Source organism: Seriola aureovittata, chromosome 19, assembly GCF_021018895.1.
Source record: "Seriola aureovittata isolate HTS-2021-v1 ecotype China chromosome 19, ASM2101889v1, whole genome shotgun sequence".
Lineage (NCBI taxonomy): Eukaryota > Metazoa > Chordata > Actinopteri > Carangiformes > Carangidae > Seriola > Seriola aureovittata.
In genome coordinates, this window is record NC_079382.1 from 21,209,073 (window position 1) to 21,225,192 (window position 16,120).

The window sequence follows — 16,120 nt, forward strand, 5'->3', positions numbered from 1 at the left end:
CAAATGTAATGTGATTTGTTGTGTGCACTGGCGTCTGTACCTGATGGGTACTTGGGGCATGAATGAACATTGTGCAGAGAATGGGAGATGCTGGATGTCAGTTGGGGCCCAGATCTTATTTTTATCCTTATACACTCATAGGAGGTTAATCTGGTTCTAACTCCCTGTCCCTGAACCCCCCCCCCCCCCCCCCCCCCCAGAATTTCTCCACAAGGATCAAGTGAAAAGAAGGTGAAAGTGCGAGCAGACACAGCAACTTACTGTGAGATTTAAACATAATATTTGTCATATAGCGTTTGTCCATGTCACTTGCTGTGGACTGGGGGCAGAGCCGGATGTAACAAAGATAATGCTGACATCTAGTGTTGTGTCCAAGCAGTAAATAAAGTGCTGCAGTCCTTCTGTTGAAGCTAGTTGTGGAGAAGTAGGTTAATAATTATGTTTTGCATTTAAACCAGTTGATGCTTTGTTTCTAAAAATAGGTACTTATAGCTTATCTGTCACCAACCTGAGTTTTACTCAAAGATTCCAATCCATTTTACATTTCCTCATGTACTTTAAAAAGTAATTTACCCATGATATTTTTGCAGCAGTATTCATTTTTTAATTTTTTATCTTATTTGCCCCATCTTTTATTTATTTTTTTATTTTATTTTATTTTATTTTATTTTATTTTATTTTATTTTATTTTATTTTATTTTATTTTATTTTATTTATTCATTTTATTTTTAATTTTTTTTTGCCCCATCTTTTCTGCTGTCAGAGGCCGGGGCCACTTTATAACGTAACAGCCCCGCCCCGCCCCCGGAGTAGTTGCGCCTCCTCCATTCAACACCGCTCCGCTCCGTGTATTCATCTGTGTCAGTTCCGTCCATTCAGTTTTCCATCCGCTGAAGCCAATTCAAACCAACTTTTTTCATTTAAAAAACTGCCCCGAACATGGCGTACACGACCGCAGGTGGGACGAAGAAGAAGGTCTGCTACTACTACGACGGTACGGGACATCCGCGAGTGTCTCAGCAGGAAGCCCAAATAGAGACATCTGGTACCGGCTAGCGCTAGCCGCTTAGCTAGTCAGTTTAGCTGGTGCTGCGGGTAAATGAATGGTGTTTAACACAAGTTAGCTAACGAGCTAGCGTTAACTAGTGTCACCCTGCGTGTTAACGCGTGTGAAAAACACGCAAAGCGAACCAAACGTACACTTTACACTTTACGTAAACCGACTGAGAGTGTAAAAAAATCACGTAAGATATCGTTAAATTAACGTTGTGATGTGTAATTAGCCTAAGCGTAAGAGAGGGGTCGTAACACTCATTATCATAATTGTTTCAGCTGTGTAATTACGACCGTAACCAGGCTTTGTGCACCGTGTGATTCGGACGTACGCGGATGATTGAGGGGAAGTGATGAGAAACTGTTGACCCCAGTGTGACTTCAAACTTTAAGTCCTTCAAGTCATAAAAGTGAAAATGCGCAACTATTTGACGCACAAGTGTGCTCAGGCCTAATTGATGCGTTCAAGTGTTGATGCCTCTCTGAGCCCTCAGAGCAGAATTTTAAGTTGAGGAAAAACCGATGAAGTGTTCTCATTGATCTTCCCCCAGAGGCATCACTTATTTTAAACTCAGCAGTTCAGGTCAATGAGTTGTTAGTCACTGTTATCTGCTGTTCCTGTTCATTTAGACTCAAGCAGTGCCGTAAAGTGTCACTTGGTGGCATCACAATGGCCTGTCTTTGATGTTTTTAGCTTTTATTTGTATAAACTTATTTTTACTCAAAGTGCCCAGTGTGATAGTTAACCTGGAAAAACTGGCATTACTTGAAGGATTGCTGATGTCGAAATCAGAGTGGGAGGCCAACAGGTAGGGTTGAGAAGAGAGAAAGGGGGTTAGAGAGAATTATTATTATTATTATTATTATTATCAATAATAATTATAATAAACATGAGTGTTGTAGTGACAGATCTGGATCCTGCAGCTCCAGAGTCAGAGAGAGAGGAGAAGCACAAACTACAGGAGAGAAATTATCAGTCATTGTCAGTTATTTGTTTGTTCACACTTTGTCCTACATCTGTTTTGCATGCACTGCAACACCAATATATTACACACTTATACAACACACACGTTCAGTTTGTGTATGAATTTCTTAATATTTAAATCATTAAACATTTAAACATTAAATGATAAGGCTGGCAATATTATAAACAAATTCCATGTAGCCAGCAAGTTGGAAATTCTAACCAGAGTTATAAATGTATTATTCCGTTGCTGAAAAAAGTCCCCTACTTTAGGTTAAAAGAAGAAGTTATTGAGAGACGGACTAACGTGTTGTTGGTTTTGGTCTTTTCAAGGGATTTGTTGACATCACGTGTGGAAATGTGAAAGACTTGTAAATTGTTTATAGACATTTCTAAATGTGAAACATGATCGGTTTGGATATATAACCTGGATAATATGGTTGTTTGCATTTGATGTTGTTCCACTTGCTTCTAGGGCTGTTTTTCTTTATGTGTATATGTCATGACTGACCCAGATTGAGGTCATGGAGAGGTGCTCATTATTAAAGGGACTCGCTGTCATTGGGATATATATTAATATAATATCAGTAGTGTTATATGAAGTTAGGTATTTGAACAATATTGTGATATTCGTTTTATGTCGGTATCAGTCGGCCCTCTTTATTAAACCCTACATGACACATATTATTGTTATTGCTTATGAACCTGTGTTTCCTATGTTTCTGTTTTACAGGTGACATAGGAAATTATTACTACGGACAGGGCCATCCCATGAAACCACATCGTATCCGTATGACTCACAACCTGCTCCTGAACTATGGACTGTACCGGAAAATGGAAATCTATGTACGTTTCTAACACCACATTTATTCTATCCCGCGCTCCTGTAACAGATCGTGAGGCGTTAACGAAATACGTCTTCTTCTCCGCCCTAGTTTACATCCGGCTGCTGTGTTTTGTGTTTTTAGAGACCGCACAAAGCCACGGCAGAGGAGATGACGAAATATCACAGCGATGACTACATCAAGTTCCTCAGATCCATACGTCCAGACAACATGTCTGAGTTCAGCAAGCAGATGCAGCGCTGTAAGTAGTTCTCAATAACTCCTGCAAACACTGAAGATCACACGAGCTTTGATGGTCTTTTAGGAGCCGGTCGCGCCGCCCTTTGCTCCTCTGCCCTCCACCTCCTCTTTGCTTTAGCCACCTTCGGGTTCACCTGAGTCCCTGTACTTGTGTCACTTCTCTGGATCTTGATCCTCCCAAGTATTTGAGGGGAAGTTGCGGTTTGTTGTGGCGATGCTGCTCAGTCTTGTAATTTCTGTCTTGCAGTCAACGTTGGAGAGGACTGTCCTGTGTTCGATGGGTTGTTTGAGTTCTGCCAACTCTCCGCTGGTGGCTCTGCTGGTAAGTTGCACAGCAGATTGCTAAATTTTATTACCTAATGATGATATAATTTGTTCCACTGCAATATAAAAGCTGCTTGCACAAAACCCCTTAAGTTAAGATTTTCCTTAAAGTCTTTGTTGAGGTTTCACTAAAATAAAAAACAGTTGTGTCCTTCAGATTTCCTTAAAATATCAAGTGTTGAAGGTTTTCTCATTATCTTAGTCTGATATTTTAGGAATCACTTAAAAGACACAAAAGACCTCAGCAACTGAAAACTAAAGGTACCTCTGACTCCATCTCAACTGCAAGTTTATGGCAATAAATGAAGTAAATTAACCTTTTCAAGAGTTTCTGTGCAACACCTGTGAGAAACTCCCTTGTGTAAGAAGAGATTAAACCTTAAGTGTCGAACTTAAGTAGAAAAACGGACCCTGCATCTCAATGGAAACTGAACAACCATCGCTACAGGTAGAGAGAGCTCAAAATGTCTCGTGCAGCATGAAACGGTTATAATGCCATAAATCAATCAAAAATGAAATGAAATGAAGAGCTCCACATGGTATTCATACTGAGCTGTTTACAACACTACAGACCTGGTGTTTCCAACTGTGTTCCCTTATTTGTTCAGAGCAAACAGTTTATTTTTGGCGACCTTTTGAATGAAACATGTAGAATTAAGTGATTTTTTTTTTTTATTGGTTGACCTTCTCACTGCCACTGTTTCCTGTCTGAATGACGGCGTTGTCGTATGAAAGGCTGCAGTGGTCAGTGGTTGATCCTTTTGTCATATAATTAAACCAGATGTTTTGTGTTGGCTCCAGCTGGTTCTGTGAAACTGAACCGACAGCAGACCGACATCGCGGTGAACTGGGCCGGAGGACTTCACCACGCCAAGAAGTCTGAAGCCTCTGGGTTCTGCTACGTCAACGACATCGTGCTCGCCATCCTGGAGCTGCTCAAGTGGGTTTGAAGTCGTCCAGCACGTGACCCCTGACGAAAAGCACCGTCTTCATCATTATTAACCAAGCCTCGTCCCTCTCCCCAAGGTACCACCAGAGGGTGCTGTACATCGATATAGACATCCACCACGGCGACGGAGTGGAGGAGGCTTTCTACACCACAGACAGGGTCATGACCGTGTCCTTCCATAAATACGGGGAGTACTTCCCCGGAACCGGAGACCTCAGGGTGAGCCTCAGATCTTCATCCTCACTTAGTCACAGGTCATCATTTTTAATGGGCTTTATCTTGTTGCATTTTTCCACTTGAAAACATCTTTAGTAATTTATCTTCTTCTCTTTGTTCTTCTCTGTGTTTAGGATATTGGAGCTGGAAAAGGCAAATATTACGCTGTCAACTTCCCTCTGCGGGACGGTATCGATGATGAGTCCTATGAGCAAATCTTCAAGCCCGTGAGTTCCACATTTAAATCAAGGAAATGATAAAAACCTCTTTTTTTCTTTTTTACATTCCACTGCAAATGTTATTCACACAATCTTTGTGAGACGTCCCTCATGAGCAGAACCGGTCGTGTTTTCTCAGCAGCTCATTTGAAGCCGACACCAGGAAAAAAACATTTTTATACCTGAATGACCCTGAATGAGACTTTTATAGCGCACGATTCCAGCGTTTATACCTGACCTGATTTTAAAGGTTATGAAACTTATGACACTATATTTTTTTAATTTAATATTGGATCAAGTTTCTGGTGGTGTTTTCAAAGCTATCTGATGAAGTCTTTGCACATTGAAAAGTTACATTTAAATTTGAGAGATTTAAGCGGGGATGATGTTTCAGCGTGTCCTGAGCGGGGTCTTTCTCCTGCAGGTGATGGCCAAGGTGATGGAGATGTACCAGCCCAGCGCCGTGGTTCTTCAGTGCGGCGCAGACTCTCTCTCGGGAGACCGCCTCGGCTGCTTTAACCTCACCATCCGCGGTACGTACATGCACCTCTGGTCTGAGAGGACTCTGAAAGCAGCTGAACGCACCGCTTGCTCTAGTTACATGTCAGTGTTGCATTGCGTCTCTTGTTCCTCGCAGGACATGCCAAGTGTGTCGAGTACATGAAGTCCTTCAACCTCCCGCTGCTCATGCTGGGTGGAGGAGGGTACACCATCCGTAACGTGGCCCGCTGCTGGACCTACGAGACCTCCGTGGCCCTGGACACAGACATCCCCGATGGTTCGTCACTCACTCTCATTTCTACGAATCCAGTTTGACCATGTCGCGGTAAAACCTGAACTGATGTGTTGTTTTGGTGACGTTGTCGGACGACGTCGTGGATATTAAATCAGGATTTTAACAGCGGCAGCTTGAAAATGACTTGGAAGTTGTCGCTTTAATGTTCCGTTGTCATGACAACAGAAACGGGGGAGAAGAAAAACATGTCAATTATAATAACCCCGATGATTATATCTGGAGACGACAGATTTTATAGCAGAAAGTGCCGTTTGACATTCAGCTAATGGAAGGCCGTGCTCAGTTGCATCATGGGAAGTGTAGGATCAGGGTTAGGGGTTACAGTTGTGAATTATACTGGATGAGCACTGGTGATGGCAGGTACATCTTGGCTGGTAAATTTTTACATTTGTAGAAAATGGTCTCGGTAGAGAGCGGACCTCCACCAGGGAGCTGTACTGATTCTTATTAATCCTGTTTAATAAGTGACATCTGGTTCCAAATATGAAGTTAACTATCCAATCACATAGAGTCAAGTTCAGAGGACATCAGAATAATAAAAAAAAAAATTAAACAAAATTGTAGTTTACGTGCTGTTGAGTGTTTTATTGTGACGTATGAAAACAGACATTTAACTGCAAAGTCTGTCGCTTCACGGTGATGAAGCTCAAACCCAGGATTATTGGCCTGGTCAGCGATGGGAGAATGGTATACGACTTCAGCTCGCAGAGAGCCGAGTCAGCAGGACTGTCCGTTCCACTGAGTGTGTGTAACGTAAAGAGAGGTGGACGTGATCGCAGGCTGTCGAATGGGCCGGCAGTCCTCTTAATGGAATTTCAGGACATTAACTGAACTCTCCGCTCGCTGCGATTCATCCTCCCCCCGCGGTGAGGATCAGCGTGGGTTATAAAGCCTCTGTAAATCATATTAACAGGTGTGTTATCGCTCCTTTTTCAGTCCAGATGACTGATAGTTCGACACTTTGTTTTATCTGCGGCGAGTAAATCTTCTACAGCTGTTTGTCTTGGCTCAGGTTTTCACTCGGTGATGTTTCTGTCGCAGAACTTCCCTACAACGACTACTTTGAATACTTTGGTCCTGACTTCAAGCTGCACATCAGCCCCTCCAACATGACCAACCAGAACACACAGGAGTACATGGACAAGATCAAGTAAGTAGACTCGTTGTTTATACAGCTGTTTTAATGGCACAATTATTATTACCGCTCCATGTGAAAGTGAATGTTAGTTCCAGAGGGACCTGAATGTGACGGTGTTGTGTGTCCGACTGTTCAGGCAGCGACTGTTTGAGAACCTGCGGATGCTTCCTCACGCCCCTGGAGTTCAGATGCAGGCCATCCCGGAGGACGCCGTCCCAGACGACGCTGTGGACGAGGACACGGAGGACCCCGACAAACGCTTGTCCAGTAAGAACAACCCTTCATTTACCCCACAACCCGTTGCAATAAAAATGGGATAATGTGACAATGTTTATTTAAAACATTTCCAACATTTTATTCCTGTTTACATCCTCCAAAGATGTGTACCAGCAAAACTCATAATAACTCCAAGTAGAAATAATAATAATCCATGAATATGTTTTACACTATCGGTACATTTCTGGCAGAACTGAGGCGTAAAATCTCACATGCCTGAAATACTGGCGCTCTGCTCGGTCCAACCCGTGTACGTCTTTACGGTTTATTACACACACTACCAATCACACGTCTTAGAACTGCCACTATTTTCCAGGTTTTATTGAACTTTCAGCAGCTGAAGTCCAGTGAATAACCTGAAATGGTACAACAGGAAGTGAAAACTAAAGTAGTAAAAAAAGAAAAAGAAAAATCATATAAATTTAATAGAAAACAATGATTTTTACAGGTTGATAATCTGTGAATATAAAGCAAAATATCCAAATACTTTCACTTAACATTTGAAAAATGAATATAAACTGCTGTTCAACACATCACATGCAAAGTGTTAGCATTTCACAGAAGCTTAACTCAACTTTGAAGTAATAGAATAAGAAAAGACGACTCCCCAAAACTTTACCCAGCAACATAAATGACGTTCAGCAGTGAATTTTTTCTCATCAGCGGCGGCTGTAACGTTTCTGTCCGTGCACAAAAGTGACCCCCACCTGTAATGTGGTTTCAGTTCGTGCCACAGACAAGAGGATAGCCTGCGACGAGGAGTTCTCCGACTCCGAGGACGAGGGGGAGGGCGGCAGGAGGAACGTGGCCAATCACAAGAAAGGAGCGAAGAGGCCGAGAGTCGACGAGGACAAGAAGGAAGGAGAGGAGAAGAAAACCGGTGCGTGGTCTCAGCTTAGGCTGTGAGGAAAACAAGGGGAAATATCATTTCTTTTAATGTTATTCATCCGTTCCCTTTTCTCCCCCAGAGATTAAAGAGGAGGAGAAAACGAAGGACAGCAGCCCTGAGAAGACTGACTCAAAAAGGTGATGATCCTCTCCATTAACATTTGTCTAAGAATATCTTTCTTGTGTTTCTGTGTTTACTCTCATGTGCTTCACTTCCTCTCAAGGCGCCTGAATGCTGTTTAGAATTGAGGTTACAATAGTATGTAAATGCACTTTCCTCAGAGGCGCACTCTCATCTCGGCTCAGCCAATCACAAGTGGACAGCTCTCAGTACGTCACTTCACACCTGCCTTTTTTAAAATGCGTGTGGAGTGACCACTCGTGATCAGATCTCTCTCTCTCTCTCTGCTTCTTATGCAAATAAACAGGTTTTAACATTGTTGTTTTTTGGCCGGTCCGACTGGCGCATCATCGGCGTGTTTGTGAGAAAAGAGAGTCGAGATTTGAAATGGAGAAGTTGCTCCTTCAACGTGGCACAGGACACATTCACGTGTACGCTGCTAAAGGAATGTGGCATGTGATCTTGATTTTTAATTGTTTGTTAGAAGTAGAATGGAATTATTGGACTGATTCTATAATAAAAGAAAACACACATTGTCTGCTTTGACAGCAAATAGACGTAGTGGGATGGTTGTGTATAAATCTAATTAGCATTTGCATTTTAAATCTTTAATTTGGCCGATTTATTTAAAAATTTCAAACTTGTTTGTCTTTGCCAGTGTGAAGACTGAGCAGACCGGCAGTGCCTGAATCTTCTCTGCGGCGCCGACTCCGACCCTCTCAGTGAATCACCGTCAGAAGCATTATATTTATTATGACTCTCCATTTTCTACCTGTAAATCTCTTGTGAATTGTAAGCATCTCCCTTTGTGTAGTCGGTGGATCTCTCCATGTCCGCCGCTTGTTTGTTTGTTTGTTTGTTTGTTTGTTTTTTGACTCGTGTCATTTGATAAACATGAAACCAACTTATTCCAATGTGCTCGATCTTCTGAAGGAAACGTTGACTTGTTTGTTTTTATGAAGCTGCAGGGAGATCTGTAGACGAACCGGCAGCAACTCGATGTTTAAATTTTGATATTTTGCATTTGTCAGTAAAAACTTTTTTTATACTATTCCCTTGAAAATGTGTGTTAATTTTATCTGTGGGGGGGGGGCAGGTCTGAGCTGCGTGTAATGAACATGTACGGCCACATGGGGGCAGTGTGACCCAGGAGATAGAGGAACATCTGAAGGTACAGGTGCAGCGTTGATGGTATGAAGCATACTCTGTTTATTTACAGTGTTGGGACGGGTACTTTCAATAGGTTACAGTTATTACTGATCTAATGGATCAGCTGGCAACTGATTAAAGTTGAAGTTGTCTGTCAAGGTATGTGTTATTTGTTCGTTTAACATATGCTCTTTCATTATAGCATTAGGTGAAACTTTGATAATCCAGGTTCATGCTAAACTAGCCTGGAAGTCGACTGAGGTGGGATGATGTTTGTAGTGGAATAAATCGCTCACCTTCCTCTTTCTGACGAGGATCCCCACTTCCTGTTCTGGTCACTGACTTAAAATAATGCCGATGCTGTAGACTGACACTGCTGTGGGTTTAAACGCCTTTCCCTCACTGCACTCTCCAGGTTCAGAAACTCACTTTTCCATTTTAGTAAGTAGTAACACAGACAGCGAGGTTTGTCAGTCATCAACCTGTAGAACTTGTTTACATTAACTTTCAAGGCTTCATTCACTTTCACTGCTGCAGGAAAGCTGGAAGTTCACCACTAAAAACTCCCTGTTTACTATGACATTCACATGATTTTCCAGGTTACTACTTCCCTTTTGGACTGTACAAGGTTATTCACTGAACATGAGCTGCTGAAATTTCAATTAAAAACTGCAGAAACGGTCGAGTTCATGTGCAAATCTGAGTTTGTAATCTGGTTTGTGTTCCTGAGTTCCAGTGAAGGGGAAATCTTCCTGTCAAAAAAAGTGTTTAACTTATCGTTGCGTCACCTGGATGAACTGTGCAGAATGACGTACCTTTGATGACAGAAGCTTTTTATCACCTTAAATCTCAGTTGAAGTGTTTGTACAAGCTGATTTTATGACATCACAACCAGTTTGAAGCCGGTCTCCGTCACATACGCAACCCTCCAGGTCGTATTCACCGGACTTTATACTGAAGTAGGAGGCGTCTTGCGTCCAGCTCTTAAACTTTTGAAAAGAACAATATTTGCATATCCATAGGTTCTGGAGGAGACGTAAGTTTAAGAATCTTTCTCTCGTGATTGAACCACGTCAGCTGAATATTTTCATATGTCTGAGAACATGCCTGGAGGGGAGCTTTAATGCTCCAGCATATTATGTTATTCTCTTACATGATGATACCCCAGTGCACAGAGCCAGGTCCGTAAAGAAATGGTTTTCCCAGATCCTGGACCAAAACCCCGTCCAACACCTTGGGGATGAACAGGAATTGCAGCCAAGTTCAGGAATCTGGAGGAAAAAACACCTCAAGCCAGAAGGGCGGAGGCTGTTGTTGTAGCAGGACATTAACGGCCACAGGTTTGCTCAGCACACTATCACATGTTGGTGTAATGCTTAGGTGTCCATGTACTTTTGGCCATGTAGAGTAGTTTAGTGCTTCAGCTTTTGTCACGCCCCTTTTTATATTCCTCAAACTGTAACATCTGATTGTATAAGGTGAATTTAATATTCATACCCTGGATTTCATCTTGGAGGAAATCATTAAAGGTCCCATATAATCTAAATGTCTGTGCATGTGTTGTTTGATTATAGATCATGTTCTATATCAATACTGTGAAAGTATCAAAGCCTCAGTCCACAGAGTAACGTACAGAGCCTGTATTCAGAAACTGAGCCTTAAAACTAGCTGTCAGGACTTCCTGTAACTTTGTGATGTCACACTGAAACAGCCACCGCTCTCAGCTATGCCCCGACCTCGCCCACCATCCAACCTTTGCAGGATTTGGTTTCTCTGAGTGTTTTTACCTGAAATCTGATATATTTTTTATTGGATCATTCAGAAAAACAGTCAGCCAATCAGAAGAGAAGCACAGAGCCTCCTCTCCTCTGATTGGCTCACTGACCTGTTGTTACTACAGCTTCAAGGTAGAAGCCTAAGAGAGGAGATGTAAAACTACACTGAGATGGTTTTTTGTTCTTAAAATGTAAAACACGGGACCTTTAATCCACTTAAAAGCCGACTGAACCGACCAGTGTTAATTACATAAATAACGACAGATGCGGCTCAAATTTTATTCACATTTATTTTTGCTTTTAGTGTGCTCACAGAAAATTAGAACACCTTAAGCAGAGGAGTTTAATAGCATTTTGTTGTAAGCAAAGTTACATTCCATCTCTAAGTCAAATTGGTCAAAGCTTCTCCAGTATTTACAAAAGAAAAAGAGAGAAAGAGAGAGAGAGAGACAAGATGCTACACAAACATTTGCATCTGATAGGTTCCTTAAATTTTTGTCAAAGACCACTGAAAAAGCATTGCCTGCTGTAATCAAAAAAACATACCACAGTATATAAACAGTTAACCATTCCACTTATCACAGCTTGGTTTTTGAGTTCAAAAAAATTGCTTACGAAGGTCTTCCAGGATGAATTCTTCTTCTTCTTCTCTTTTTTTTTGCGTGTGTGTTGTTGTTGTTGTTGTTGTTGTTGTTGTTATCTTACAAAAATGAGCGGGTGGAAAAAAGAGCTGCAAACTTCATGTGCTTCTTGAGATCAAAGATTTCATTTTGTACAATAATCACAGTTAAAAACACCCCGCCTATACATACTTACATTTTTTTTTTTTTATTAAGGTCATAAAACCAACAATAAACAATAAAGCCTATACAACTTGTATTTTCTACTGAATCACTGACTGGTACAGCTAATGAGAAGTGAAACGCTCCTATGAGTTTATATGACTTCCTAAAAAAAAAAACCTAACTCTGGGATCCTTTTTGTCGTCTTATCGTAAAAATGACTTAGTGTTGTAAACCGCATGGTGTTTATAGATGTTGGTCTCTTACTTTTTTCTTTTTTTTTTTAAGACTACTCTTTTCACAATAGTCTTCGGCACATTTCCCAGGCCCCCCTTCCCTCACCTCCCCCCCTGCCCTCACCTCCCTCCCTTCATTTACAGCTCAACCCCTCCGTCTCCTTCATACCGTGGGCATGTCCATACCATTTTGTTTACATTTTGTATAAAAATTCAAAAGAAATTCAAAAAAAAAAAAAAAAAACTTAATACTGATGAAAAAATATATGGCAGAGTGTGGGTGTATGTAATCTGTTGTACATATTGAAGCCACCCACCTTCCAGGCCCATGGGGATGGACTGAGATGGGTTTTGTGTGAGAGGGGGGGAAATGGAAACCAAAAAATAAAGAAAAGCTTTAAAATATCCCTGGTTGTCGACAAGTTCTTCAAAGCCAGGACCTGGCGTCACTCCAACATACAAACAGGGAAATGTTCTTTGATTATCTTTTTTCTCCTTTTTTTTTTTTTCGATTTCTTCTTCTCTCCAAACTTATTCGGTGGCCTCGGCAGCCGCAGCAGCAGCAGCCGGAGCCTCTGCTGATGCTGCTTCCTGTGAGGCCGGGGCGGCCTCCTCTGTTTTGGGCGCCTCCTCGGCGGCGGGCTCAGCCGGTTTCTCCTCCGGCTTTGGCTCCTCGGCGGGAGCGGCCTCCTTGGCCTCCTCAGCAGGTTTCTCTGCTGGTGCTGCTGCTGCTGGTGCTGCCGCCTCCTCTGGCTTGGCCTCTACCTCCTCCTTGGCCTGCTCTGCAGCAGGTGCGGCCTCCCCCTCAGCGGCGGGCTTGGCCTCCTCAGTAGCAGCCTCCACTTCCTCTGTGCCCTCCGCCTTGGCCTCCTCTGTGGACGCCGCTGCAGCAGCCGCCTCCTCGCCCTCAGCCCCCTCTCCTGTCTCCTTTTTGGTCTTCTTGAAAGAGAAGCCACTGAGCTTGAAGGACTTCTTGAAGGAGAACCTCTTCTTCTTCTTCTTGGGGGTCTCGTTGCTGGTGGAAGGTGCAGCGCCGTCCTCTGCCTTGGCCGCCTCTCCCTCGGCGGGAGCAGGAGCTGCTTCCTCTACCTTCTCCCCGTTTGCGGCCTCTGCCTCAGCGGGGGCAGCTTCGGCCTTCTCGGCCTCCTCCTTGGGGGTCTCCTCGGCTGTGGCGCTGCCGTTGGCCTGCACCTCCTCTTTGCCGTTCTCGGCCGCCGCAGGAGAGGCATCCCCGTTCGCTTTGACGTGACCATTTTCCTGAAAAGAGAAACAGTGGCTGTTAATGCCATGCACAGAGCTGGCATGGTGTCAAGCCTCCAGCTGGACAGTGCCACAGATGGACACCAGGGGCAGCAGACACCAGCAGATCAGCAGTGACAAAAGCAGAGTGACTCCGGCCCAGACTCACTCCTTGCTTTCAGCACAAACACACACTTCACCTGGGAATCAACACACACACACACACACACACACACACACACACACATAAACACACACACATAAACAACAGCAGTGTATCACACTCAAACACGCGCATGTTCACTCGGTCTTTCCTGCCTGGATAACAATTCACACTCAGACCGGGAGCGCGCGCAGTGACTCCACTGGCTCGCAAGGGGTCGGTGCAAGGCCGCGGAGCGCCAAAGCAAAGCAGCTGCTCATTAAAACAGCAGATGCTCATTAGTCCCGCACTTCACAGAGAGCAGGGTTCACGTGCGTTTCCTAAAAAAAAACAACTAAAATCTCAACGAGGTTCTTAATTGTCGATTTTGTTTTTCTCCTCGCTAAAAGAAAAACTTTAAAAATTTGAGCTGCTGAGACCAACACGAGTCTCCGGGGAGGGGAGAAGGGGGGGGGGGGTGCACCGCTGGCCCCCGGAGCCTGTCTCTCCCCTCCCGTGTGAGATAGCCGACTGCCATCTCCACTTTCTAGTCGAGCATCTGTAACAAAAGGCGTGGTGCTCGGAGCGCACTCAGCCTTTTGTTGACGTCGAATCTCGTCTTATTCAACTACTTCACAAATTTACGACGAAGAGGGGCGTCTTCACCCAAAACCCCGAGCAGTTCAGTCACACAGAGATTATTTTAGGAGGAAATTCACCAACCAGCTACTGACAACATGACTTCATTCAAACCGAACCATTCAGAGTGATCAGCAACAAAAGGTTCAACCGAACCGGCTTCTTCTTCTTCTCCCTCAAAAATAAAAGCTCATTTCTCAAATTCCCTTGAAACATCCGCTCAGTGTCGCGCTGTGAGAAAAATCAAAAATCAAACCATCAACTGTTGCTCATGAACTAAAATAAATTCATATTTGAAAAAAAAAAAAAACAAGTCTCTCCATTTTGTTTCAACTCTTCCATTCAATCTATCCACAATTACGCACGGATTGCGCCCTCAGTGCGCAGCCCCCCCACCCCCTCCTCCTCCCTCCAGAACAGACCACATTCCCCCCCTCACCACCACCTCTGATGGATGCACCGAGCTGGATGTTAAAATATCATTTACCTGTCCGTTGGTCTTGGTGGGTGAAGCAACAGCCTCTCCCGGCTTCTCCGCCGCGGTTTCAGCCTTTCCAGCTGTCTTGGACAATTGCGCTCCCATGCTTTTCTGCTCCAACAAAGAAACTCAACTGATCCACAAAAAAAAAAACCCGAACAAAGACCCACAAGCCTCTTTGTTGAAACGCAAAAGCTCTTCGCTGATGTCCCCCTTTCTCTCTCACTCTCTCTCTCTCTCTCACTCTCTCTCTCTCTCTGTGTGTGCACAAAGAAAAAAGTTCACAGGGAAAATATAAAGCAAAGTCCAGTTATGAGTGAGGAGGATTTTTTTTTTTTTTTTTAAATAGCAGGAAAACGCTGGCAGGTGAGGAGAAGTAATAAAATCCCAGTCCGGTGGCCGTGTCGCTGTAGACAGGCTGCAAAATGGAGAAATTTCCCTTGTTGCTAATAAGATGCGGAGTCCAACGCCCAAGTGCAGAGATGAATGGGCGCTCCGAGCGATGACGGCACCGCACTCAGAATCAGCCAATCACAGCCGCCTCTCGACGAATGGGCGTGGTTAGGGTAAAGGGAGTGAACAATAGATTGTACCGTTGCGTTCACGGCGCGTAGAAATAATGGGATTTCAATGAGCAAATATTTAACTAAATCAATAGCATGGCTTCTTACTAAAGCGAAAACATTAATAGTAAGTATTAAACACGTACAAATATTATTTTTTCCCTTCATTTATGTTATCATAGTTTGATGAACTGAATGTGACTGGAGCTTGAATAGTGTTGTAAACTGATACATTTTGCTCAAAATATAGGTCTTTTCTGCATCGCAAGCTGTAGATCCTGTTGTCCATGTGAAGAAAATCTAATCAAATCACATTTAAAACAACCAGAGATGACCAAAGTGCTGTACAATAAAACACAAAGAAATAACATGAAGTGGTTTGAGCCAAAAGGAAACGAAAGCAATGAGACTTTTGAGATGACTTGACCTGTCCCAACAGTCAGAGACAGACAGGGAACAGTTTGAAATAAAAACAAAGGGGATAAAAGTGAAAGATAAAACCTCAGGGAAACTCAGAAACCAGAGAAAACATGTGCGTTTTGAATGTATTCTTAAAAATGTCCACAGAGGGGAAACACTTCATTAAAAGAGGAACTTTTGGGCAGGTACTGCTACAGCCCGATCACCTTTACCCCTCAGCCTGGACCAAGGGACTTTGGTTGGATGACTAGTTATTAGGAACCCATGAACACTCCTTGAATAGCAGTTAATATCTTACAGGCAAACCTCACCATGCTCCCAAATCAAAACGCAGTAATCGTGCTGTTTTGTTGTTGCGTACACAGAATTTTAAGGCCTGAAAAATGATCTCTGTGATGAAATCACTCATTTTGTGCTTTGACGTCACACGTCAGGAGCAGACAGCCACTCCTCATTCAAAAGTCACTGTGATACTTATTCCCAGTGGGAAACTCAAATCTACAATTTTCTTCTGTGTGCAGTTAATGCAGCATTGAAAGATTGTAGGGTGAAACTTCAAATGTTCAAATTCTCTGCTACATAATTTATATATATATCTATATCTGAAATAACTGCACTTAATATAATTTTTTTTAATATAATCAAACACTTAAACACATACATTTTATA

The 16,120-nt window shown here is 43.0% G+C and overlaps 2 protein-coding genes across 2 annotated transcripts; one reads left to right on the forward strand and one right to left on the reverse strand.

The window, feature by feature from the left end:
* Positions 1–827: 827 nt before the first annotated feature.
* LOC130187640 (histone deacetylase 2) lies at positions 828–9,079 on the forward strand. The gene is made up of 14 exons (XM_056405421.1): positions 828–994; positions 2,751–2,863; positions 2,986–3,103; positions 3,350–3,424; positions 4,228–4,366; positions 4,453–4,594; positions 4,726–4,818; positions 5,234–5,342; positions 5,447–5,587; positions 6,647–6,755; positions 6,880–7,010; positions 7,744–7,899; positions 7,988–8,045; positions 8,687–9,079. The coding sequence occupies exons 1-14, from the start codon at positions 940–942 to the stop codon at positions 8,715–8,717; spliced, it is 1,470 nt and encodes a 489-aa protein (XP_056261396.1). The 5' UTR covers positions 828–939; the 3' UTR covers positions 8,718–9,079.
* A 2,144-nt stretch (positions 9,080–11,223) lies between these two features.
* marcksa (myristoylated alanine-rich protein kinase C substrate a) lies at positions 11,224–14,949 on the reverse strand. The gene is made up of 2 exons (XM_056405422.1): positions 14,478–14,949; positions 11,224–13,227 (listed from the first exon to the last, which is right to left on the reverse strand). Exons 1-2 carry the CDS (start codon positions 14,571–14,573, stop codon positions 12,502–12,504), a joined length of 822 nt encoding a protein of 273 aa, XP_056261397.1. The 5' UTR covers positions 14,574–14,949; the 3' UTR covers positions 11,224–12,501.
* Between the last annotated feature and the right edge of the window lie 1,171 nt (positions 14,950–16,120).